Source organism: Rhineura floridana, chromosome 22 (genome assembly GCF_030035675.1).
Source record: "Rhineura floridana isolate rRhiFlo1 chromosome 22, rRhiFlo1.hap2, whole genome shotgun sequence".
In the NCBI taxonomy this organism is placed as follows: domain Eukaryota; kingdom Metazoa; phylum Chordata; class Lepidosauria; order Squamata; family Rhineuridae; genus Rhineura; species Rhineura floridana.
The window spans coordinates 12,500,587-12,525,178 of record NC_084501.1 but is presented as its reverse complement, the minus strand read 5'-3'; the positions used below and the strand labels follow the sequence as shown (position 1 = coordinate 12,525,178).

Sequence of the window (24,592 nt, the reverse complement as noted above, 5' to 3'; positions counted from 1 at the left end):
ACACCCTTGAGTGACATTACGGGAATTACAAACACCACTCTTACCTAAGATGGCGGCCATCGGTAAAGCCGCCTCTGCGAATGTCAGGCTGTAGGCCTTGTCATCTGGCAAATTTCCATCCAGAGACTTCTGTCACGCCAAACAAGAGACCCAAATGGAGCAGGGAAACAATTTGCTGACGATGCCCACAGGCACTCCTAAATGCCCTTCTGACTAATATCTTCTTGCACCCATAAAAACAGTCATCCTTTTGGCCTGTGGCGGGCTCTCTAGCAGTCGCCGTTGTCAAAATAAGAGTGTTTGTTGATTCCCAAGGCTCAAATGGGTGCCCTCAGTTTCCATGTTTTCACGTACATGACTGACACCAAGGGGGAAAGTTTGAATTTGAGCCTTCTGGCACTAGGGCTTGTTTGAAGTTTTGTTTCCACAAGAGTTTTTAAATAATAATAATTTTAAAATCTCTTTGTTCTTCACCCAGCCTTTTAAAACTGCCAGAATGACATTTTAGAGGAACATCTTCTGAGATCCTGGTTTTCCCACCCCACGTGGCATCTGAGGACAGACATTCGCTGACAGGAGCGCGAGGCCATTGTTAGCCGACTTTTGTGAAGAGGGGATTGGCAGGTTGCCAAGCCTTCTTCTTATGTTCTTTCCTTCTTATGTTCTTTCCTTCTTATGTTTACCTCAGACTTCTCCCAAATTTCCCCTTTTTTGTAGTAGAAGGGCAGGATAAATGACCTAGATTTCATCAACGTGGACACCCACAGACTTCCCGGGTTTTTTAGACGAGTCTGCCCTGTGGACCACCTCCAAAATATTCTGATGCTTCTAGACCAGGATAAATTAAACTTAGAAAACTCATCTGCCTCATAAAGGGAGGCTGCCACCTGACTTGTGCGCTAGTGCCTTGTGGGGCATATTGGGACTTCAGCTGGGCCCACGGGCTGGAGGTTCTCTGTTTTAGGAACTGTTGCTTGTGGGTTCATATCCTAAGCCTCATTAATTTCAATGGGCCTACTCTGAGTAGACGTTATTTGGATACAACTCATTATTATTGGGTTGTATCTAGAGATGGGGGACAAATTCGAGACAGTTCACATTTAAAGCCAAATTTGCATTTTCTGAAATAATATTTGCACCTTGCAATGAAATTTGCACTTATCTGAATTTTGCAATGCAGTTCTCCAACTAAGCAATGTTTGCAAAAATGCATATAGTAGGGGAAAGTGTGCGTAAGAACGAATATAAGTGAAATGACATACAAGAAATGATTATATTAGGAGAAAATGCTTGCAAAAATGTGTACATTAGTCAAAACTGCAGGCAAAAATGTGTTTAGTAGGAGAAACTCTCACTAAAATGCTGGAGAATTTCCATGAAATTTTTTCTTAAAAAAAAAAAAAAAATCTGCAGAAATGTGGAGAACCAAATCTAAGATTGGAAAAATGAAAAGCGGAGAGCACCAAAACTGACACATCTTTCCATCCCTAGTTGTGACCAACTAAGGTTTACTCAGAGTGGACCCACTGAAATTAATGAACCTAAGGTGGTCATGTCCATTAAAATGGGTCTACTCTGAGTAAGGCTGGATACCACCCATTATTGTTAGCAGCAATATTGGAAAGCGCCAGACTCCCTCATTCTCCTAACCGTTACAAATTAGCTACCCGAGACCTTTGAGATATATACATATCCAGCGTTTGATCAGCGAGTTAGTGCCGAATCATTTAATAACGATAGCTCATTCAGGAGAGATATGAAGAGTACAACTGCCTTTGGTCCACAGCCAAGAACAAAGGCAGTTCAGAAGTGGGGGGGGGACTCTCTCTGAGATCTCTTTTATTTACAGAGGTAATCAAAAGACGGGGCACACGGATTCGGAGGAAGACAGAACCTGAGATTGCAAGAAAGGGGTACGGCATCAGTCACCGAGGTGAAGGGGAACAGCAGGGGAGATCTCTCCAAGGATTCTTTTCTTAAAATAAGACAAAGACTCTGGCTGTTGACAAGCTCTGCCTCTGAGAGACAGACGGAGCTTCAAGGGTTGTTTAGAGGCACAGGGGGAAACTTAAGGGCACTGGATTCTCTGGCGGTGTGGGTCATTATGTTTTCTTCTGCTTGCGGCCTGCAAAGGAAAGATGAGTAAACATGAGAACCTGGGAAGCCGGCCATATAGGTTTGCAGTTCACCCTTTGCTGGGGTCATGCCCCAAGATTTCCTGCACACACCCAGCCCCGTTATTGCCAGCTGTGACTGTGACGCTGAATAACACCCCCCCCCAAAAAAATGGCTGCCTGATTGCCCATTCAGGGATTAGGAGAGGCCCTGCAAGGCACTTACGCAATTCGTTGTTCTTGGTTATCGCGATGGAGGCTCTGGCTCTTGGTCCTTGCTGTGTGAAGTGATACCCAAAGCGGATTATGGAGGGGCAGTTTTCCAACATGGTGGCCATCTCCATCTCCACCGAGTCTCCCAATCGCTGGCACTGTGGGGAGAAAAGAGAGAGAGCATGCAAATAAATGTGATGGACGCAAAGAGAAGCCGTGTAGTACCGCTTAGATTTTAAACAATGCCATTGGGTTTGTGGGGAGACATGAGGATGTTGTGGGCTGAATCTAGAGAAAACATATATGTGCCAGAGCATGTTCAGAGGGCACACAATCCCTCAACTGTCACCTAGCGGCAAACCAACCATCAGCTGCAGAGCAGAGAGAGAAGCGGAGCAACCTCACAGGGCACTACACAGAAGGTGAAAGGGACTCTGAGCATGCACAAAAACAAAAAAATTGAAGCCACCTAACCTGGTTGTCCACCTTGAGTTCCGTCAGCGTGGTGTTTGCCTTCATGGCTTTAATTACTTCCATCATCCCAGCGCTGGTGATGAAGTTGGATTCAATATTGAGGCTCTGGAGGGTCTTGTTCTCCTTTAGCATCTCCGCCACAGCCTAGGGGAAAATAGGGGCCTTCAGGAACTCTCTCAGTCTGTCAGGGCTGGCCTATGGGCAGGGATGGGGAACAACTGGCCAGCTGTCAGAGATTATGATAGCAGTTGGGCATCCAGCAATATCTGGAGGGTCACAGATGCTCCCCGTTCCTGATCTACACACTAAAGCAGAGACAGGCAACATGGTGCAAGCAGATATTGTTGGACTCAAACTCCCAGTATCCCTGGCAGCCAGCTTGGCCAATGGTCAGAGATGATTATGGGAGCTGGATTTAAGGAGGCAGCAATTTCCACCCTGTCCTGAGTTTGTCACAATCAACACTGTTCCCATTCCACTACAGTTCAGCTTCTTCTATAACCTACGTTATTCCTGTCATGATGGCCCAAAACTTACGCAATTAATTACGTAATTAATTTCAATGCATTTCAATGTAAGGGAACCATCAAAAACAATGCAGCAAATACTGTAATTATTTACACAGTGTTGGAGGGAGAGGCAACCAACAACAGCGAACACCACTCGTATTCGCTTGCTTGATTTTTGCTCCTGATCTCTGGTGAACATACGAATTGTGGGAATTTTGGCTCCCGTTCCAGTTTTCAACGGAATTCTGCAACATCCCTAGTTAGAGTCCAGCAACAACCAGAGGTCAACAGGGTCCTCGCTCCTGGTCTTGTAATACCTTGGCTTGTAATCATTAATGCTGCCCATTGGCATGGTTTTAAGATACGGACTCCCCCAACTTTTAAAGCAGGGATGGAGAACCTGTGGTCCTCCAGGTGATGTACTACAATTCCCATCATCCCTGAGCATTGTCCAAGCTGGTTGGGGCTGACGGGAGTTGTAGTCCAGCAACATCTAGGGCCACAGGTTCCATAACCCTGTCCTAAGAGGGACTAAAACAGGGGCCAACTTCCATTCTGGTTCTATCCCTCCCCCCAATCTTTGGTTGACTACAAACCCTACATAAGTCCTTCCAAGCTAGGTCAACCCTAGTCCGGAAGGCTCCGCAGACAACCACAGATACTCAATCCGTGAAGGCCCTTCTTCACTCCATCCAACCAGCTTGTCTCTATTCCCAGCATCCGTCCTCATTTGCTGGCTCCTTGACAGAGTTCAGCCCCCAGCCAAAGTTCCAGAACTGTAACAAGTCCTGGAGGGAGCGGGGGGGGGATGTTTTTCAGAGGAGGAGCACCCCCAATGCTTACGTGCGCCACTGGGTCATTACTCCGGGTCGCCACCAGGCTAAGCTTCTTCACTTGGGTGTTGCTTTTCATGGCTTCGCAAATTTCTTTCAGCGTCTGAATCGGAATGTCCTGTCGGAAGGAAGAGACACCCAGTAGGATCTGCCGGAGAATTTCTCCTTCAAGTCCCTAAAAATATCAGAAGCCCTCTCTCTCCAGTAACTCAGAGCAGGGCTTTCACTGTGGCTGCCCCTGTTTTGTAGAACAGCACCCCTGTTGAGATAGGGCAGGTGCCTGCAATCTGTCCTTTCCAGAAACTATAGGAGATTTTGTTGGGTTTGTTTCGATGAGCTTTTCCAGGTGGGTGAAAAGGTCTCTGGCTTTAGGTGTTCGTTCTGTATTCTTTTTTTAAAAAACATATTTTTAGTTGCTGCTTTTGTATTTTTCCAAAAACTTTTTTCAGCTGTTTTTTCGTAAATAAATTAATGAATAACAAAGAGAGACAGTTGTGTTTCTTAGGCTGCAGCCATGCCGTAAATTTAAAGCCCGTTCCCCACCCACCCGAAAGAGTCGGTATAAGGCAGTGGTGCTTTGAAAACAACAACTGGATGGGCTTGCTCACAGCTACTCATCCAAAGCATGCTCCCTTCCACCTGGCGACGGACTCTGCAGTGGGGGCTGTTTCATCCGTTACCAGCTAAGCCTCTGGTGTGTCCTCCTGCGAATCAACGGCACTGACCTTAATGTTATTAAGGTTCACCTCCTCGAGATCCTTGTTGTTGCTCTGGATTTTCGCCAAGGTCTCCTCCACATTGGTGGGGTTGGGGGGCTCATCTGGGACTGGCTTGTATTTATCAGGCTGTACGACACCTGAGAGAGGGAGACGGCGAGATGCCAGGACAGAGAAAGAGTGTCCTATATCACAAGCAAGTGCATAACCTCAGTCCCAGGGGACTCTCCCTAGGCCACGCCCCCCTTCTCTAGGCCACAACGTTTGCTGGTCCTGCTTTCCAGCCTCCTTTGAGTGCTTCTACCTGGCTGGACCGCGCCCATGGACCCGGATAATGACTCTTACTTGCCTGGCTGGAGAGTGGAGAGATGTGGGCACATCACTGCACAAGTCACATCCATTGGTCCACTCACTTTTGCTTCTGGCCTCGCCCACCCCTGGCATGCGGCCCCCAGAAGGTTCCCTGTGAGGGAATGTGGCCCTCGGGCTGAGAAAGGTCCCCCACCCTTGCGGTGCACTTGGCCAACCGTCCCCCTGTCCGCGAGACACAGATCAGGGATCACTCACTGTTTATGCCTTCCGTGTTTGTGATGTTGCCGCTGCAGATGGCATCGTAATACTGTTTGTTGCTCATGAGGGTGTACATGCCCAGGATAGCTGCAAGAAAGCAGAAAGGAACTAGCCAGTGGTGTTGTTTTTTTGTTAAGTTGACAGCCATGTGAAAGGAGCTGCTTACAGCGCTGAGGCTCACTCCTCTCCTGATTGCTCCCCTTGGCCCAGTTTTTAGTTGTTACTGTGTTTTAGAATGTTTTTAACTGTAACCGTTTTTTTAGAATATGTTAAACTGTTTTTAGAATGCTTTTCTTTTTGTTGTTAAATTGTTTTGTTGGTGTGTTGCCACCCTGGGCTTCTTTGGGAGAAAAGGTGGGCTATAAATTCAATTATCAGCAGCAGCAGCATTTTAGAGCCTATTTTTCCTAATATGAACATGTATACAGTCATGCCCAATATACACAGTTTTGCAGAGCAATTTTGCCTGTGATAGATGTGCTTTAATGCACGCTTTATTGCAGCACACGCAATTTTGTACGCATTACTGGGCGGGAGAGATGCAATACAAAATCCTAAGAAATGTGCATTTCGAAAGACGGTTCTCACGTATGTTTTGGAAAGTGCGAATGAGGGTCGGTTTTCCTTTAAAAGCAAACTGAATCGAATTTCTCCCCATCCCCACTCGAGAGGATGAACAACCAGGTTGCAATGGTGGAGAGAAGGAGCAGGCCCAAAGGGCAGGGGGCATTTTGTCAGTGTGCCCTCCCCAGGGTGTGGGCCTTTGGCAGGCGCCCGATCATTCCAACCTTTGGCACCAGCCCTGTGTCTGGCAGAGGGAGGCTTCTGCACCTATTTCGCCCCCAATGTCTTTTTCTGTAGGCAACACGAGTCTCGTTTTAAAATCCTCCTTGGAAATCCATTCTTATGGGGACTGGAATGTTTGGAGAGCCCTCACCAGAGGCAGAGTTGGGGGGGGACATTTCTGTGCTGGCTCATCAGAGCCGCACCCAGCTCTGATTCCCAAAACTCTGCAGCAAGGAGAGCACCGATCTGGCAGAGCGCCACACAGAGGCTAAAATCGGACACTACGGGCACTCTTGCCCTATCGCCTCACGGTGAGTCAGGGGGGCAATAAAAATACACGGGGCTTTGGCAAGGAGGTGACATCACAGGTCTCTCCCCACAGACGCTCGCTGCCAACATGGGCGACCCAACGCTCACTCACCTGCTTTTTTTGCAATGCAGGGCGCCAGGATTCTCCTGGGCTGGCTAGAACAACGTCCCCCCACTGCCCAGAAATGTTTGTGGAGGGGCAGTTATGTCCCAAAATTCAGATAGTTCTGGTTGACCCCCAAACTTAAAATGAGAAGCAATCTTCACGCTTGCATCATCCCAAACATGAAGCTGCCTTTCACCGAGTTAGACTCTTGCTCCATCTGGCTCAGTATTGTCTACAATGAGCCGGCAGCAGCTCTCCAGGGTTTCAGACAGAAGTCTGTCCCAAGCCTTACCTGGAGATGCCGTTGGGGATTGGACCCGAGACCTTCTGCATGCAAAGCAGGTGCTCTACCCACTGAGCTATGGCCTTTCCCAAGCATACTGCTTCTGAACATGGAGGCTCTATGGAGCCCTCCTGAGTGATATCTAAGTCAGCGGCTTGAGAGGGCGCCAAAAATAATGGACTCAAGGGAGTCACATTCATTAATGTCAGTGGGCAGGGCTAACAGTGTATACAACCCTGAGGGCCTGCCTGGATAGGATGCCCTTATATTTATGCACTTCTTTTTTAGTTGATGTACAGTGTTCCTTAACTGCCCTTCATCAAGATTCAATACAGAAGTGGGAGTGAAAAACAAACGTAAAATGAATAACGTGAAATAAATGTAGTTGAAAAGACAGGAGGATTGCATGGAGGGCTTCCTTCTCCCCCCCCCCGGGTGTAAATCGCCACTGGGGTCCAATGCACCCCGCTGTGGTCCGCATCCCCCAAAGCGGTGCATCTCACTTTCTCCCTGCCGCGCACACCCTTTTCACCTGCAAGGTCGCACATCTCTGCGTCGGTGGCGTTTGCTAAGGCCTCTTCCAGTTCAGGTTCCAAGGTGATCTGCTCCTCTTTCGGGATTTCTCTCTTGGGATTCTTCGGAACAAAAGGTTTTCCTGGTGTTGGGGGGCACAGGGGAATGAACAGCATTAAAAGTGGAAAAGCAAAGCACGCCTGGGAAATCAAAGGGTCGGGTGATGCAGTTTTTTAAAGACTTTTTTTTTCTAGGTTAAAGCCTCCATTGTTTTTCCCTGTTGTGAAATCCGGCCAGACATGGCATAATGTTACTGGGACAAGTTCAAGGTTTTTGTATTAATTTACAAAGCCTTTAGTAACTAGGGTCCAGGATACCTTAAGGATCACTTGATTCCTTATATCCCTGCGATCTTGGGGGGTAGACTCTGTTAGTAGTCTCCCATGGCTCAGATGCATGGCTCACAGGCCTGGCACCAGCGCACGGCCAGGTTGGTCCTTAGGGTGGAGCAAATTGCGGTGTACGAGCTCCCAGGCACACACGCCTCTTACAGGCAGTGCAGGCTTAATAAGCCTGCCTGCTTCCCGTCTGTTGTATTAGCGTGTCGGTGTGCATGCCCCACACGATGTGTGTGCATGCTTGCCATCACCCAAGATGGCAGCTGGGGCATCCCTAAGGGGTTGACACCCCCACCGCCATCATGGATGATGGCAGGTGTGGGAGTGCATCAAGGGAAGCATGCGCACTGATGCCGTTGGTTGAAAGAATAAAGAAACTTAAGGTTTATTACTACTGGGAAAGTAAGCCATTCTGACCACAGGGATGCAAGTGGTCATTGTAGAGCCATGCAGCTTGCACCCAAAGGCTCTATCTCTAACTAGCAAAGAAAAGAAGAGGAAGGAAGTAAAGCCTGAGAATAAACAAACAAGTAGTTACTAAAGATAGAATCAGTGATGGAAGAATAGGTTGCCTTTCTGTCTATCTCCCCCTCACTGGTTCAGTTTACTTGTTACAAGCATTGGTGCTTTACTCCCAGCAATAATAATATTCTGTGGGTTCTCTCTCTCTCTCTCTCTCACACACACACACACTCTCTCTCTCTCTCTCTCTCTCTCTCTCTCTCTCTCTCTCTCTCTCTTTCAGGTCTTCCCAAACAGTCCAATATCTGAGGAACCTTTTTTTTTTTTTTGAATGATAAACGTAGGGGCCCACTCCATTCTCACACCAGAAAAGACCTTTTCCCAGTATGTATGTGAAAGATCGATGTGCTTATAAGAATAAAGTGGGTGTGAAAATTGATACCTGGAACTCTCCCCCGACTCTCTGGAAGTTTTTGTTAGGGACGGGCCCCATCAATCATAGGTTTCTCATTTTGCCGAACTTAAACTCAGTTTGCTTCATTTCTGCATCACTTTGGAATTTTTTTAAAAGTCCGAGAAGATTTGTTGGTGTTTCTCTTAATATGCGAATGTTAATGCCGTTTAATATACATATTTTTCCAAGCCTTTTCCCCTAATATAACGCACTTAGTATTTGATTTTCACTAATATATGCATTTTCATGCTCATCTTCCCCCGCCCCCCATTTACACATTTCTAATCTGTACACATCCTTTTTTGTTTAGAGAACTGCACTGCAAAAGTTTGAGAAATGCAAACTGCAAAGGATGGCTGCATCTTGGTTCTTGTCCTGTTTCAGGAAGTCTGAATTCGTTAGGTTCACATTAAACTGTGAACTAGCCTGCATTTCTCCTCTGCCCCTAGTTTCTGCATGAGTCTCTGTTCAATGTGGGCTCCCTGATTGGGAAAAGGCCAGGCCAGAGCAGTGACTGAGACAGAAGTCAGGCAGGCAACCTCTTATGAAGACAGCTTCATTGTATCAGAGGTGACTGAATGATCCATTCCCAAAGATGTAGCACAACTGCCAATCCACAGCAGAGGCCTCAGGGCAGTAACTCGTGCAGGGTTTCAACAAGCTGCCCCCTCTGTGGGTACACAGGACCCTCTAATTATTTCAGTTCTTTATTTCCCATGGCACACCAGCAGTTCTCTCTACACTAGTTTGGGACTGACTTCTCCAACACAATCAGATCTAGAAACTTGCAGCCTTTGTTTTGTTGCTGGTTTTGTTTGCTTTTTAAATCTAACTTTAAAGTAGCTGGGATTCCAAAGCAGTCACACCAGACAGTTCCATTTCATGCGGCCCAGATTTAACCCTTCTGCCATGCCCCCAAAACAGAGCAATTTGGTTACAGAGAGGAAACAAGGGATTTCTTAATAGCAGTCAGATGCTTAATTGCTCAGTACCAGAAGAAGAGATGGCATCTATTAAAATGTGAGAATTTAAGCATTGAGTTGCTATGAGCAGCTTCACACTAGATTATTTGTGAGATTAAGAGAAGGGGGGGATAAAGAAGATAAGAAATGTAGAAACGTTGAAACAAGTTTTTCCAGTACTGAAGTATAAAAATAGCAGTGGTGATTCAATAACGCTAGGAAGAGACTGTGATGCCTCGGATTGGATCAAGGCGACTGTGTGATGACTCGATGGCGCAGTTAGAAATGTTAAGGCGCGCGTTATAACTACTGATTGTATTTCTTGCCTATTTCACATGGAAAACAATGGTTTTCTAATGTTTTAAAAAATGAACGGAAAAGTGAGAGAGGAAAGAAGCCATGGAGATGGTGAACTTTTGGGAAATCTCAGGGTTTTCAGCTTGAATGAGACTGGGGAAAGGGAGAGTTGAAGCTGCCCTTTATAACGTCTCTCGGCCCCAGGATCCTTCTTTCATTTCAGCACAGAGAGAAATAAATTAGCGTGGGAACTTCAGAGCAAGAGGAGAAGTGAACAGGGCAAGCTTGAAACAGTCCCCCCCTCCTATCTTCCAGTTCGCTGTCCTGGTGCACCTGTTGCTCCTTATCAGGGGCACTCAGCATCTCTGGTCATTGCCTCTCCAGCACAGAATCGGCTAAAGAAATATTCAACGTGACTGTCTGTTATGCTGCAAAATATCCAGGAAGGGTACCTCCAGAGGTGGAATTCAGGGGGGCTCTGAAATAGAGGCCCAGCAGCTGATTTGAAAGGATTGGCCTAGCCTTCCTAGCTATTTACTATCGTTGGAGTGGGGTTCCTCAGCATTTAACCTTTTAAATGCTGAGTTAAATTATACAGTATTTAAAAGTTTGTGTTCGGGTGTAGGGCAAGGGCGTACTCATCTACTCAGGAGGAAATCCCAATTAACCTCAGAGCCTGATGTGCATCAGATAGGACTGCAAATCTGATTTTTCAGGTGTGTTGAGTGATGACTCAAAAAGATGCTGCAAGCCTTTACCAAGAGCAATTAGGAACCTTTAATGGGTCAGGACATCTGAGCTACACACCGGGCTATTTTGAATCCTCACCGTGCTCCCGGCTGAGCTAAATATAACCCTTACTCTCAATCCCATCCCAATTCTGGGCTTGCACGCAGAGTGGGATTCTGGCAACGCCCAGAAGCAGTTTTTGCCTGACTCTGTGCTGGGAGAGAACACCTACTGGGGTGCTGTATGTCTGTCTGCACATGCTTCCAACATCTCTTGCCCCAATCAAATTGGCAGCTGTGTTTCTGGAACCACTGATAAAACTCATGCCAGTACCTGGTTTAATTTTTTTAAGGATATCCCAAACAGTAATTCCAAAATCCTTATTAGGGCAATGCCTGTATTCAGCCAACCAAAAAGTCACAAAATAAGGAGCAAGCTTTCAAGACCATGATAGTTCGTAGATCACACCACGGCACAGTTTGTGCGCTAACCATAGTTTAGAACAAATCTATTGGTTTGGTCTTCAAACCACAGTTTATGGCTGCTTGGCTGCTTTTGTTTTCCAGCACCTCAGAGTTCAGGTTGATGTGTTTACTCTCATTTTGATGGTGCAGGAGCCTCCGGAGGCGGAGCGTTAGTTGTCGCTCTGGTCTCTTGACCAGATTTAGCACAAACCATGGTTTCTGAACCTCGTTCACCTGACTATTGCAAAACATGGCTTGTTAATTCAGATATCACAGTCACCCATAGTTAGTACAAGCCCAGACCTAGCAAGCCATGGTTCCTGGAGCCGACTGCAAAAAACAGTTTCTCAGTTCAGACATCACGGTGAAACATAGGCAGTGGATGTTTTGGAGACTGGCAAACCATGGTTTCTGGGGGCAACTGCAAAGCATGCTTTGTCAAACCAGTATCACACCAAACCATGGTTTGATGTGACTTCTGAATAAGGCAAATGTCTCCATAGGGCTGTGAGCCTTACTTTCCTGCTCCCACTCAAAAGAAAGCTAGAATCGATGGAGCAGATGATGGAGAGAGGCAGGTGAGCAGTGCAGGGGCACAAAGAACAAGCAAAACAACATTTCTGTTGGGAGAGAGGTGTTAGGAGTTGAGACTAGGCCGGGGCTTTGAAGCGCAGAAGAAAGAAAATACAGCTCAGTTGACCAAACAGACAGACAGGCTTCTGTTATTTATATCAGGCCTAGCCAATCCAGATGCTTCATATAACCCACCAAGCAGAGAGTGCTCTGAGGCATTAAGCCCATGCAATCCCAGCAGCTCACTGAAACTTAGGCCTGGGTTTTAGAGGTGCCAGCTGGCACCTTTTAATTTTTTTTTTTTAAATAGGCTGCTGCTTTGCCTTCAAATACAGCTTAACGTAGTGGGTGGTGCTTTGCGCAGCATGTTTGTACATCCAGCTGCTGCCAATGGCACAGCCACAGGGTCCCACTGAACAGTTGGCAACCCCCACCCTCCAAATCACTGCCTCCAGAAATGACGCCAGGATGTAATGAGTTTGGCAAGTTACCTTTCTTCTCTCCAGTGAAGGGCACAAGGTCTTCCCGCTCCTTCACTTCCAGTGCCTGCTTCTCCAGGTGTTGCATGAGGGCGTCTCGATCCAGAGGCCCTGTGGGGCTCTTCTTGGTCTGGTCTCGTTGCCGGTACCCCGCCGGAAGCATCACATTCTACAAGGCAGAGCAAAATCAGAGTGAGCGAGTGATGGGAGCAGCCTTGCACCTCCTGCTTCCCTTAGGGGCTCCGGCTGTATCAGAGCAGGGAATTTCCAGCCATCATAAATAAACTCAACAGTTTGTCCCTATCTGGACAGAGAAGATCTCACCTCAGTTGTTCATGCTCTAGTAACCTCTCGATTGGACTACTGCAATGCGCTCTACGTAGGGCTGCCTTTGAAGACGGTTCGGAAGCTACAGCTGGTGCAAAATGCGGCGGCCAGAGTAATAACGAGGACCAGGCAGTCTGAACACATAACACCTGTTCTGGCCCGCTTGCACTGGCTACCTATATGCTTCTGGGCCAGATTCAAAGTGTTGGTTTTAACCTATAAAGCCTTATACAGCGCGGGACCACAATACCTTTCGGAACGCCTCTCCCGATATGAACCTGCCCGTACACTACGTTCAACATCAAGGCCCTCCTCCGAGTTCCGACTCATAGAGAGGCTCGGAGGATGGTAACAAGAACTAGGGCCTTCTCAGTGGTGGCCCCCGAACTGTGGAATAGTCTTCCCGAAGAAGTGTGCTTGGCGCCGACATTGCTATCCTTTCGGCGCCAAGTCAAAACCGTCCTATTTTATCAGGCATTTTAGCTTTTCTTAAACATGTTTTAATTGGTTTTAGATTGTGGATTTGCATTTATATTTTTTGTATTGTTCTGTGTGATTCTATTGTATTTATTGTAATGGTTGTACACCGCCCAGAGAGCTATGCTAGTGGGGCGGTATAAAAATTCAATAAATAAATAATAATAAAATAAATAATAAAACAGGCAAAGCTTCAGACTTTGCCATATCTCCCTGTTAGGCTTCACCTGTTCAATGTTTGCCTGCCGTGCAGTTGTCAAAGGCAGAAGAGACCTTCCAGAAAAATGGGAGCAACCTTATGTTTCTTCCATACTTACTGCCAAGATGTCGGAATATAACTGTGCTCCTTTGGAATAAGGGCAGGAAGAATTTATTATTATTATTATTATTATTATTATTATTATTTCAAAGATCCTCCGTGGCGCAGAGTGGTAAGCGGCAGTAACGCAGCCGAAGCTCTGCTCACGGCCGGAGTTCGATTCCAATGGAAGGAGGAAGTCGAATCTCCGGTAAAAGGGGTGGAGGTCCACTCAGCCTTCCATCCATCCGTGGTTGGTAAAATGAGTACCCGGCATACGTTGGGGGGTAAAGAAAGGCCGGGGAAGGAACTGGCAGTCCCACCCCATATATACGGTCTGCCTAGTCAACGTCGCAAGACGTCACCCTAAGAGTCGGAAACGACTCGCACTACAAGTGCGGGGACACCTTTACCATTATTATTATTATTATTATTATTATTATTATTATTATTATTATTATTATTATTATATAAATACTTAGAAGCCTTGCCACTCAGACCCTCTTGATCCCCAAACAAATGTTCCTAATCTGAATGTACGTGCAAAAATTCAAATTCCTATTCTCTGAACTTGATTCCACCCCACAGCCTTCCCAGTCATGTATGCTGTTAAGAGAGTCACAGATTCAACATCGTGGCAGAGGAAGGGAGGAGGAACACGTAGAATTTACTGCAACAAATCACCACTCTGGAGATGGGTGTCAACTAGAGATGTCGGTGGAAGAATCAAACAGAATTAACCCGGTAAACTGATTACCCAGCAATCATGCCTTTTAAAATAGGGGCAATTCCTACCATAGCAATAAAAAGTCATCATCCCCAAGACTTACGCGATGAAACATTAAGCAAAAATGTAGATGCTTATGCAACCCAAACCATCCATGCACAAAGATCTTGCTTTGGGGGGACCCCAATATTTTCCAGAGTACAAAAAAAGAGTGGGGACTTAAGACGGAATTCCCCCTCCTCAAAATGGTCCTACGAGGAAGTCTAAGCATGCTCAGTGGCCACAGTTTGGCCCCGTTGTTGCAGGGCACAAAAATGGAAAGCCGAGAGAGTGTGTGGAATGGAGTACCCTGAAAGAAGGTGTGGCTGGCTGGAGCCCTGAGCAGGATTGCTTCATGCAGCAACATTTTGTTGCAGTCCCACTTGTTGTCCCTGACAAAGCTGAGTTTCAACATTTCTAGATTCAGAAAGGCTACCAATATGATGTGGGATTTTGCTTCCGGACCATTTACGGATGGGCAAATCTGTCAGTTTTGGTTTTTCATTTTTCTAATCTTAAATACAGTTCCCCACATTAGTTTGTGAATTATTTCTTATTTTAAAGTCCTCATGAAAACGCACCAGCATTTTGCTTTGAATTTCTCCTAATACACACATTTTGGTATGCAAACTTTGCCTTATATACACATTTTTGCAACCCGTTTTCTGTGATCTGTAATTGTGTTTGGGGACTTTTTAACTGGTTTTAGTATGCTTTTCTTTTTCGTGTTAAATTGTTTTGTTTATGTTTCCCATCCCGGGCTCCTTTGGGAGGAAGGGCAGGATATAAACTCAGTTAATTACCCTCCTGAAAATTGCTGAGGGTCTTGGCAGACCACTTAATGGTTTTTCTGCCTGTTGTAGCAATTTTAATTCCATAGATTTGCACTGCCACAGAATTCAAATTGTAATATAATAAAATGCAAACGAAGCAATAAAAGCAATTAAATACAATTAAAAATCAGTATGAATACTGAATGCAAAGGGTGCGCCTTCTCCCGTCTCCAACCACAAATCCAAAAACATGTCGTGGACCCTCTGAAAGAAACTTGCAGACCACTGGTGGCCCATGGATCACAGTCTGGGAATCCCTGATCTAATCCTTTTTTCTTTTTTTTTAACAACTAGATGCATTCTGATGCCCTAGTAAATGCATCATTTTATTCACATTACTCAGCTGCAAAACCGCACTGCAAAATTCAGAGAAGTGTGAATTCTGAAGGATGGACGTGTTTTCAGTTTGCTTACTATTTTGGAAAGTGCAAACTTCACTTTGCTTTTACGCGCAAACTGAACTGAATTTCTCCCCCACTCTTAATGCCATCTTTAACCAGCCAGGCTTCCATCTCCCTCAAAAAAGAATCACACTCTGTACCCGGACACACATCCCACCTCCACTCCCCCACCACGCCACACCCCAGGCTCACTTCAGGATCCATTTCCTGCAGCTCCAGGTCTAGCTGATCCAACTCCTCCGGAGACAGTTCCTTCAAGATTTTGTCTTCATCGATGTCTCGATACTTCTCTAACTCTTTCAGATATGAAGTCGTCATGGTGGCAGACGTTTATCCGCAGGTGGCGCCTCCCTTGCGATGTAGAACAAGGAGGATGAAGCTGAGGTTGTGGGGGAAGGAGAAAGAGAGAGCCCAGTGAGAAACTCCAAGCTGGGAGACAGCGCTTAAAAATCCATTGTAAAATCTGCACAGGTCGAGGAGGGCGCTGTTGGAACCAACCAGTGGAACTTCCTGCCTCTTTATTGTTCTGACAGTTCAACTATGTTGGCCTTGGGAACCTCCTACCACTACAAATTAGTCATAGTAGGGCTGGCACCTGACTAAAGAATACTGCAGGTGTGTTAGTTGATCACTATTTACTTGACTGAATCTGGCTCCATTTCTCCATTACAAAAATGTAGCTACTGGGGTGTGGGAGGAAAGAATTATTTCTGTGTTTCTCAGATGTGTCAGTCTCTCTTTACTCTTACACAGGAAGGGATGTTTCTTTTTGAAACGAGGCTTGTTTTTTATAACAACCTTCTTCCAGAAGCTGCGATAGCAGAAGTGGTTGGATCTGTTTTGACGTTGTATGTTCCAAGTTTGAGTCCTGGCTTTTGGGGGAAACGCCATTAAGGCTGAACCCTGATGTAAATTAAACCATGGAGCTTGTATGTATGCGTGTGTGTTGACTTGGGCTTCTTTGAACAGCAGAGCCTCCAGGCCATTTTATATCTTGGCTTTGAAACTCTTGGAGATCCGAGTTGGTGTGTGTGTTTAATTCAAGTCGGGCGATTCAGGTCACTTCTCAATCTGTGAATGTGGCCTTAACTGAACGATCCAGACCAATAGATCAATGCAGGCATTTATGGCCACAGCAAACGAGTGTTTAACAAGCAAACGAGCCTCCAGATTTTGCTTCAGCGTTCGCCCTTTCCATTCACCACAGGAGAGTGGCTGTAGCATTTCACATCGCACTTAAGTTTTCTGTCCCATGTAAAGGGCAACCCTGCATTTGCGAGACACTTGTGGGTTGGCAGGGGGGAGGGTGCTGAATGAGTCCCCCAAAACAGCTGTCTTAAGCCACCACCCCATTAGGGATGGAAAGATCTGTCAATTTCAGTTTTAATAAACTTTACTAAATGGTTTTGGATGCAGCTTTGACTCTCATGAACATTTCCCCAAATTTCTCACCATTTAATGCCATTTTTGTACGTTATTTTCACTCATATTTATTTTTGGGCACAAGTAAGACGCACCTGTGCAAGCCTTGTTTGCATTGTAAAATTTGAATCAGTGTGAACTTTGAAAGCATGGCTGCATTTCAGTTCTCAAATCTATTTATTTATTTATTATTTGATTTTATATCCCACCCTTCCTCCCAGCAGGAGCCCAGGGCGGCAGATATTGTTTCGGAAAGCGTGGTTTTGATAAAACTCGGCTTGAAATGCGAACTGAATTGAAATTCTCGCCCGTCCCTAGCCAGGATCTGATTTTCAAGGACTTGTTCTGAGGGTTTAAAGCAGGCCTGAGGAACAACTATAACCTTCCAGAAGATGTGGCTGGGCTCCTAAGGCGCCAGTAGGGCCAATTGGTCTGGGAGGAGGATGGGAGATTTATTCATTTATTTTGTTGTTGTATGCCTTCAAGTAAATTACGACTTATGGCGACCCTATGAATCAGTGACCTCCAAGGGCATCTGTCGTGAACCATCCTGTTCATTCATTTATTTATTAAAAGTATATCCCGCCCTTCCTCCTAGGATGCGGTCCAACACCAACTGTAGGACAACAGGTTACCTATTTCTGGTTTAAAGCAACCATCCGGTACAGCCCGCCAAAGGACTGTACCACTTCAGACTTCAATTAATTTCCCCGTGTCAAAAATGCCACGGACACTGGGAAGGTGGCTAGGGTAAGCCACCTTTTCCTCTGACCCATTATGGGCTTTTGGCTTACAGGGGCACCTGGTGACCCGATTTCACCCCCACTCTGCTGTCTGAAGTGGTATATCCATGCAACATGTTTTGAATATGCACCATCTGCTATATATTTTGGAAAAGTTGCCTGCTTGTTTGCTAAGTGTTTGGACGCCTCTTCAGAGATTGTCACCAAACTTTGCACAATGGCTCCTGAGATGAAGAAGTTTCTTGTTGATTGTTCGATACAATTGGATGCCATTTTGAATCAAGATGGAGGATGGAAACTTTCAAAGCAGCACTGAGTTTAACCTCTGATTTCAAAGCTGCACGGGTTTGGTTTTTTAAAAAAATTCTTGAGCAACGGCTGGGAATGAGGCTGCTAAATCTGAATAAACAACTGATATAGACAGGCTCTGAGGTCCGGCAACCGGAAGAACAAATCAAGTGGCCCAACTGGTCTATCTGCTTACCATTCTCCAGGGCGGAGCCAGCGCTGGCCCCTGGTATCCTTAGGAAGGTCCCCAGTGTGTTGGACTGCTGTCACCCTCGCCATCACGATATGAACCCAGCCTACCTTACAAAGCTGTTGTAAACTGGACTGAAATAATACATAGTAAGCACTCTGAGCACTCCAAAGTCTGACGTACATATTGCCCTTTTATATATTTTTGAGGGTGTGTGTGTGTTTGACTGTTGCTGTTTTTATCTTTTTGATCTGGTTCAATGAACCATTTTGATGGCAATTTTCTTGATCCCTTCAATGTATTCATCTAGGAACGGAGGAAGCTGCTTTATCTGGAGTCAGACCCTTGGTCCGCCTAGCTCAGGATTGTCGGCACTGACTGGCAGAGGCTCTCCAGAATTTGAGACAAGAGCCTTCCACCCCCCTCCCCGGCTATGCCTGGAGATGCTGGGGACTGAACAAGGAACCATTCAGAGCAGGTGCTTCCCCACCAAGCTCCGCCCCATCCTCTAAAAATAAAGATTCTAGTCCTCATGGTTCTGAATAAAGAGCTGATTTAAATATGTTCCTTGTACCAAGTCAGACCATTGGACTGAGCAACTGACCTTCTCCTAAGAATAAATTAAGATTCCTGACCTCACACTTCTGAATAAAGGTTTGATTTAGGAATATTCCTTGTATATAGGATTTAAACATGTTCACTGTACCAAGCCAGATCATTTGGGTCCATCTAGCTCAGTATTACTTACTACACTCCCAACTTCTTGAAAGATTCCACCAATGCTGCCTCCGGAAAATTCTGCAAATTACTTGGGAAGACAGATGGACTAATGTTAGCATTTTGGAAGAAGCAAAGACTACCAGCGTTGAAACAATGATCCTTCAACATCAACTTCGCTGGACTGGCCATGTTGTTCGAATGCCTGATCACCATCTTCCAAAGCAGCTACTTTACTCCCAACTTAAGGATGGAAAACGGAGTATCGGTGGACAGCAAAAGAGGTTTAAAGATGTTCTTAAAGTGAATCTAAAAAAATAAAGGAAGCCACAGAACTTACAAGATCTGTACAGGGTGGTTCATGACAGATGCTCTTGGAGGTCACTGATTCATAGGGTCGCCACAAGACATAGTCGACTTGGAGACACATAACAACAACAACAAAATGTAACATGAACATCGAGAACTAGGAAGTCTTGGCCCATGAAAGTCTCAAATGGAGGTCAGCTATTATCAAAGATGCTATGGATTTCTCTTCTCACCTTCTAACTTTTCCCCAGAGATAAGTTGCTTTCTGAAACAGGATTCTGGAATAAAAGAGCTCTTGTTCACTTTCAGCATTCCACTTGTAAGGGAGACCTTCGTACTAAGAAAAGAGGGTTGTGTGGTTACAGATAAGGACAGAGAACTCAGCCAGGCCTTCTCTGTGAAGGTCTAACCTAAATGGGTTTATTTATTTCCCCAAAATGGGTTAGCCGAGGGTCAAATTGCCCTTCTCCTCTCTATGCACTTCCAACAGATAGGAATGAAATCTGTGTGAGAAAGCTTTACCAGCTGAATTTCTGCCGCCTTGCCAGTCGGCCATATTTATTTTTCCACTAAGTGACACAACAGAAAGAGAGCCAACAGGAGAAGCTTGGATCATCCTTCTAGTTCCTTGTCGTTACTAACAGTTGCCTAGCAGGCAGATATTCAACTGGTGAAGCTTCCCTCCTGTCAGAGGGATGCCGTGAAAATAAACAAGAGTGCCGACAGCCCTCCAGCTGACAGAGGCACTGTGGCAGGGAAAAGAACAGTGGCAATTTTATCGAGTATGAAAGAGGGCATGCAAGTACACATCTTTCCAAGGCACTGTGGTTGACTCCCATATTCTTCACTTGGCTAGTCAAGTGTTTTCTCTGATACCTGCGCTGTTCCTGCCAACACTTTTAAGTTACCACTTTCCATTGCCAAAAGTCCCCTATACCCTTCAATCAACTAGAGGAAGATGAAAGAGGCACTTTTTTAAAAAAAGCCTCTGTAGCCATTTTTTTCCTTCTGTCTGGAGGACCAACAGAATTATATGCCACTCCTGAATCTTTCTCAGAGTCTCCTTTCCTGGGAGAAATGGTAGTAAACTACTGGCCCTTCCAGATCGCTGTTTTATGGCAGGTGTATTCCGCAACATGTTAATAGTGCATCAGTGGTGGATTTATTCTGCTTTAGCTTGTTCTGTGATCTTCCCCAGTGCAACCATGTGATTGCTGTCCAAAGGGGCTATAGCACAACAACACAAGCAGGACAAAAATAAACCGGAACATTTGTGATAGAAGAAGCTATAAGATTTCAGCAGGAAGTTATGTGATGTGCACTGATCAGAAATGAAGCTGTGCGACCGCCCCAGAACTTTTGCAAACTGTATTGAAAGGGGGGTTGCATGCAAGGGCCCTGATAGCATCATGAGTACAAAGCATCATGAATGCACAATAAAAAGGACCTCTAGGGTCCCCAGAGTTGGATCATCCAACAGCAACCTGTTGGTTGTATACAAGAGATGCTGGAAGGGAGAGGGTCAAATCTTGTGGTCGACTCAGCATTAAAATTGTCGGTAGAAAGTTCCTCTTCCAAGAGATCAGAGAATGACGACTGCTGTCGTGATTTAACAGACAGAATTCTTTTTGATTCCACTTGTGAAAAAAGGACTTGGCCACATTTTATTTATTTTACTGTTGGGGCGGGAGAATTAAAAAAAAAATCACAGATTGCTGCAGAAATGTGGAGAACTGAATTTAAGATTAGAAAAACCAGAAAGTGAAGGACTGAAACTGACAGATCTTTCCATCCCTAGTAACTAGTGCCTGCAGACTGTATGCAAATAGGCAAGGACGCATCCGTGCCCCAGAACTTTTAAGCAACTACCAAAAAACTGGCTTGGCTTCAGCCTGGAATTCCCTCCCAGAACACACTGCAGTCCCCCCCTCCTTACTTCCCCCCACCCCCGTCAACAGAGGAAGCTGCCTTTATTCCCAAATCAGACCCTGGGGTCCGCCATCTAGCTTGATGGTGTCTTGATGGTGCCTGGATATTCCCTGCCCTACCCAGAGATGCCATTGGAGAGCGAACCCAGGGACCTTCTGCGTGCAAAGCAGTTGCTCTGCCACTGAGTTACGACCTTTCCCTTAAGATTCCAGTCCTCATGCTGAATAAAGGTCCGCTTTCAATGGGAACATAGGAAACTGCCTTATATTGGGGTCCAACTAGCTCAGTATTGTCCACACTGACTGGCAGCAGCTCCCCAAGGCAGGGGACATTCCTAGCTCGACCTGGAGATGCCATGGGGATTGAACCTGGGACCTTCTCCATGCAAGGCAAGTGTTCTGCCCTGTGCTATACACCCTCCTGACCTAATCGCCCACCTTCTCCACGGCTTAACATTTTGGCCTTTCCCCCCCCCATTAGGCTTGCCAAAATCCATCCCTTCTTCACCCTCTCCCTCCCTTCGCTGCCTTTTCTGCTGTCAAAACTCTGAAGACTGCAAGATGCTCAGGGCGGGGCATTAATCAATTGCTACTCCCTTTTTTTTTGCTCTGTCACTCCCCCTGGCGCTGCCTCTGCTGAAAAGGAGGCCAGGAATCTGTAGCTGGTGAAGCGTTCTGAGACTGGTAGCTCTGTGAGGGGTAAAAGTACAATTCCCCAGATTCTTTTGGAGAAAAGAATGTCCTTCCTGTGTGCTTTCGGCTGTACGGTGTTGTGGATGTCCCCTCTGTTGGAGAAAGTGCCAGGATGGCTCAAGCCATTTTGAGGGTCACGGAATGGCACTTGCCGTCTGAATTTCACTCCTTTAACCATCCCTATCAAGGGTTAAAGCGTAAACTAGTCCTCTCCCCTTAAAGTGCTCTCCTTGAGACCCTTCCTCCCCTCTCCCTCCAAATATCTGGTAGCAAGTGGCAGGCCAGTTTTGGGATGCCTGCACCCCTAGGGCATGGCTGTGGCCTGCTGAACTGCTTCCCACAGAATTAGGTGGTAGAGTCCTGCGGTGGCAGAATGGACTGTACCACTTCAGAGTGTAGGTGGGGCGGTTGCAGGACCCCTGCTTCAGGTATTGAGGCAAGCACAGCAGTCAAAGGGCCCAGCTCCTGACGTCTTGACCAGAGCAGTACTTAGCTACTTGCAGAGAAATTCGTTTTATTTCATTTTTCATTTGCAAATGGCATTTCCCCATGCACCATCTGGAGCCGTACAACTCTCGCTATCACGTCAGGATTCTACCACCTTATATGCTGCATGTGCAAACTGGACCTCTGTGTGTGTGCGAGAGAGAGGAGGGGGAGTGTGTCTGACAGAGTGTGTGTGTATATGTATGAGGGCGGGTGAGAGAGGTGGTGGTGTGGGTGAGAGTGTACATATGTGTGACAGGAGAAGTGTGTGTGTGTGAGAGAGAGAGAGAGAGAGAGAGGGAGGGTGTTGTGCGTGTGAGGGAGGGGGGAGAAGAGTGTGTGTGTGTGACAGAGAGAAAGAGGGGGAACTGTATGTGTGTGACAGTGTGTGTGTGTATATGTATGAGTGCTTGTGAGAGGTGGTGGTGTGGGTGAGAGAGAGTGTACATATGTGAGTGTGTGACGGATGGAGGAGTGTGTGTGAGAGAGAGGAAGGGAGGGTGAGTGAGTGTGCATGGGTATGGGGTGCGAGAGAGTGTGTGAGAGAGGGAGGATGTGTGTGTGTGTGACAGAGGCAGAGAGATGGGGTAGTGTGTGTGTGTGAGTGTGTGTGTGTATATACATATGGGCTCCTCCTGGGTGGGATATAAATCAAATAAATAAAGAAATAAAAATCTACGTGCGAGTATGTGAGAGAGAGGGATTGTGTGGGTGGGTGGATGTGTGTGGGTGTGAGAGAAGCCGGAGAAGTGTGTGTGTGTGTTGCAGCTGTTCACTTCTCCTCCACCACCAGTCCACCCTACGCACCCCAGCCCAGCGGGACTCAGCCCAAACGCAGCCGGCCAAGACGCGCCCGCCGTGGCCAGTCCTCCCTTCTCCCCCGTCCACACTCTTGTGCCTTAAAACCCTTCAAAAGCCGGGCGAGGGGGCGCGGTGGAAGCATGGGGGGGGCTTACCTTCGGCGGGCTGCGTCGGCCTCTGCCCGGTGCCCCCCGAGCTGGGCGTGAACCCGGCAGGCAGGCAGGCAGGCGAGCGGCGAGAGCGGGCGAGGCAGCCGGGGAACTGCGTGAGATCAGCATTTTATTATTTTAGCCTCGCAGCCGGGCGGGCCCCTCGGCAGGCTCCGTTATCAATCACACGGCCCCCAGCAGACCTCCAGCGGCCGCCGCGCAGAACTGCCAACCGAAAGGGCCGGTTTCCCAGGCGGGGGGAGACGGTGCTGCTGCGCCTCTTGCATGCATTTAGACGCCCCTCTTTGACCGAAAGGGCCCAGATCAGTTTATATATATATATATATATATAAAAATACGGCCCTTGCCCTCAGGTGTAGAATCTTTTAAAAAAAGGGGGGGGGAGACATGGCACGAAAGGAAAAAGGGACGAGAAGAGGAACATAAAGGCAAAACCAGGGGTTGGATTTAGGAAGAGTGTAGGTGTTCATTTAAGTACCTTTAGACTCTGGGCTTAATGGTGGTGGTGGTGGCGGCGCCCCTTCATTTGAACCAAAAGGAAGCCCTGTTGATCTCGCATCCTGCTTCCCTCAGTGGCCAATCAAATGCCTCTGAGAAGCCCACAGGCAGGGCAGGAAGGGAACAGCCCTCTGTCACTGTCTGCCCCCACACACCGCCTACACCTGGTATTCAGAGATAGACTGCATGCCCAAATGGAGGGTTGGTGTTATCTATAAGGAGCGAAAAGAGCACCTTCCCCAGTATCAGCCATCTCGGACCTTGTTGGCAAGGCCTTGCTGGTGGTTCTGCCACTGTGGGATGTCAAGCTGGCATTAAGCCATGACAAGGCCTTTTCGGCGATGGCTCCCCGTTTATGGAACGTCCTTCCCAGCAAGATGCATCTTGTCTCCATTATAGACTTTCAGGGGGAATTTTTAAACATTCCTGTTTACCTGGGCATTTAAAGGTTGAAAAATATTGTTCCTGGCAACCCTGAAATCACTGGTCGAATATTTTTAACTGGTTTCAGAATTTTTAAAAAATGTTTCTTATCGCTAATGAGCTTGCCACCGTGGGCTCCTTCAGGAGGGTCAGGATAGAAACTATTATTATTATTATCATTATTGATATTAGGCATTCATAGACCACCCCTCTGTGTAAACATTAAGGAGACCTTGGCTTATTTTGAAAACTGCTCCTCAGTTATGTATGGGGGATAGCATCATAACAGTGCCTCTGAGCATAGCCAAAGTTTCTCCTCAATCACTGCTAGATAGGGTTGCCAATCAGCTTGGGGAGGAGAAACACCTAGCCAGGCTGTTTTCTGAGGTTTTTTTAAAAAAGGGTATCTAGAGAAAGGTTTTTCTGCCATCCTGTTCCATACGAGTGTTTGCTCATGCAACAGATCCGCCTGCTTCAAAAGCTGCAGGGCCTTGCTCCAAGCGTTGGCGACCAACGCAAAGGAGCAGAGTCCAGTCAAAGAAGTTGGCAACCTGAATGACAAAGGATAACCCCTCATC

The 24,592-nt window shown here is 46.6% G+C and overlaps 1 protein-coding gene across 3 annotated transcripts; it reads right to left on the bottom strand.

Moving 5' to 3' along the window:
• Window positions 1-1,694: 1,694 nt before the first annotated feature.
• TMOD4 (tropomodulin 4) lies at window positions 1,695-23,188 on the bottom strand. 3 transcript variants are annotated; one of them, XM_061606160.1, is made up of 11 exons: window positions 23,079-23,188; window positions 19,249-19,352; window positions 15,539-15,725; window positions 12,257-12,413; window positions 7,446-7,568; window positions 5,427-5,516; window positions 4,869-4,999; window positions 4,154-4,261; window positions 2,802-2,945; window positions 2,341-2,485; window positions 1,695-2,125 (listed from the first exon to the last, which is right to left on the bottom strand). In XM_061606160.1, the coding sequence occupies exons 3-11, from the start codon at window positions 15,662-15,664 to the stop codon at window positions 2,103-2,105; spliced, it is 1,047 nt and encodes a 348-aa protein (XP_061462144.1). In that variant the 5' UTR covers window positions 15,665-15,725; window positions 19,249-19,352; window positions 23,079-23,188; the 3' UTR covers window positions 1,695-2,102. The 3 variants fall into 3 exon arrangements, with proteins under 3 accessions (XP_061462144.1, XP_061462145.1, XP_061462143.1); XM_061606161.1 differs by having other exon boundaries at window positions 19,249-19,293; window positions 23,079-23,186; XM_061606159.1 differs by lacking the exon at window positions 19,249-19,352.
• Window positions 23,189-24,592: the final 1,404 nt, after the last annotated feature.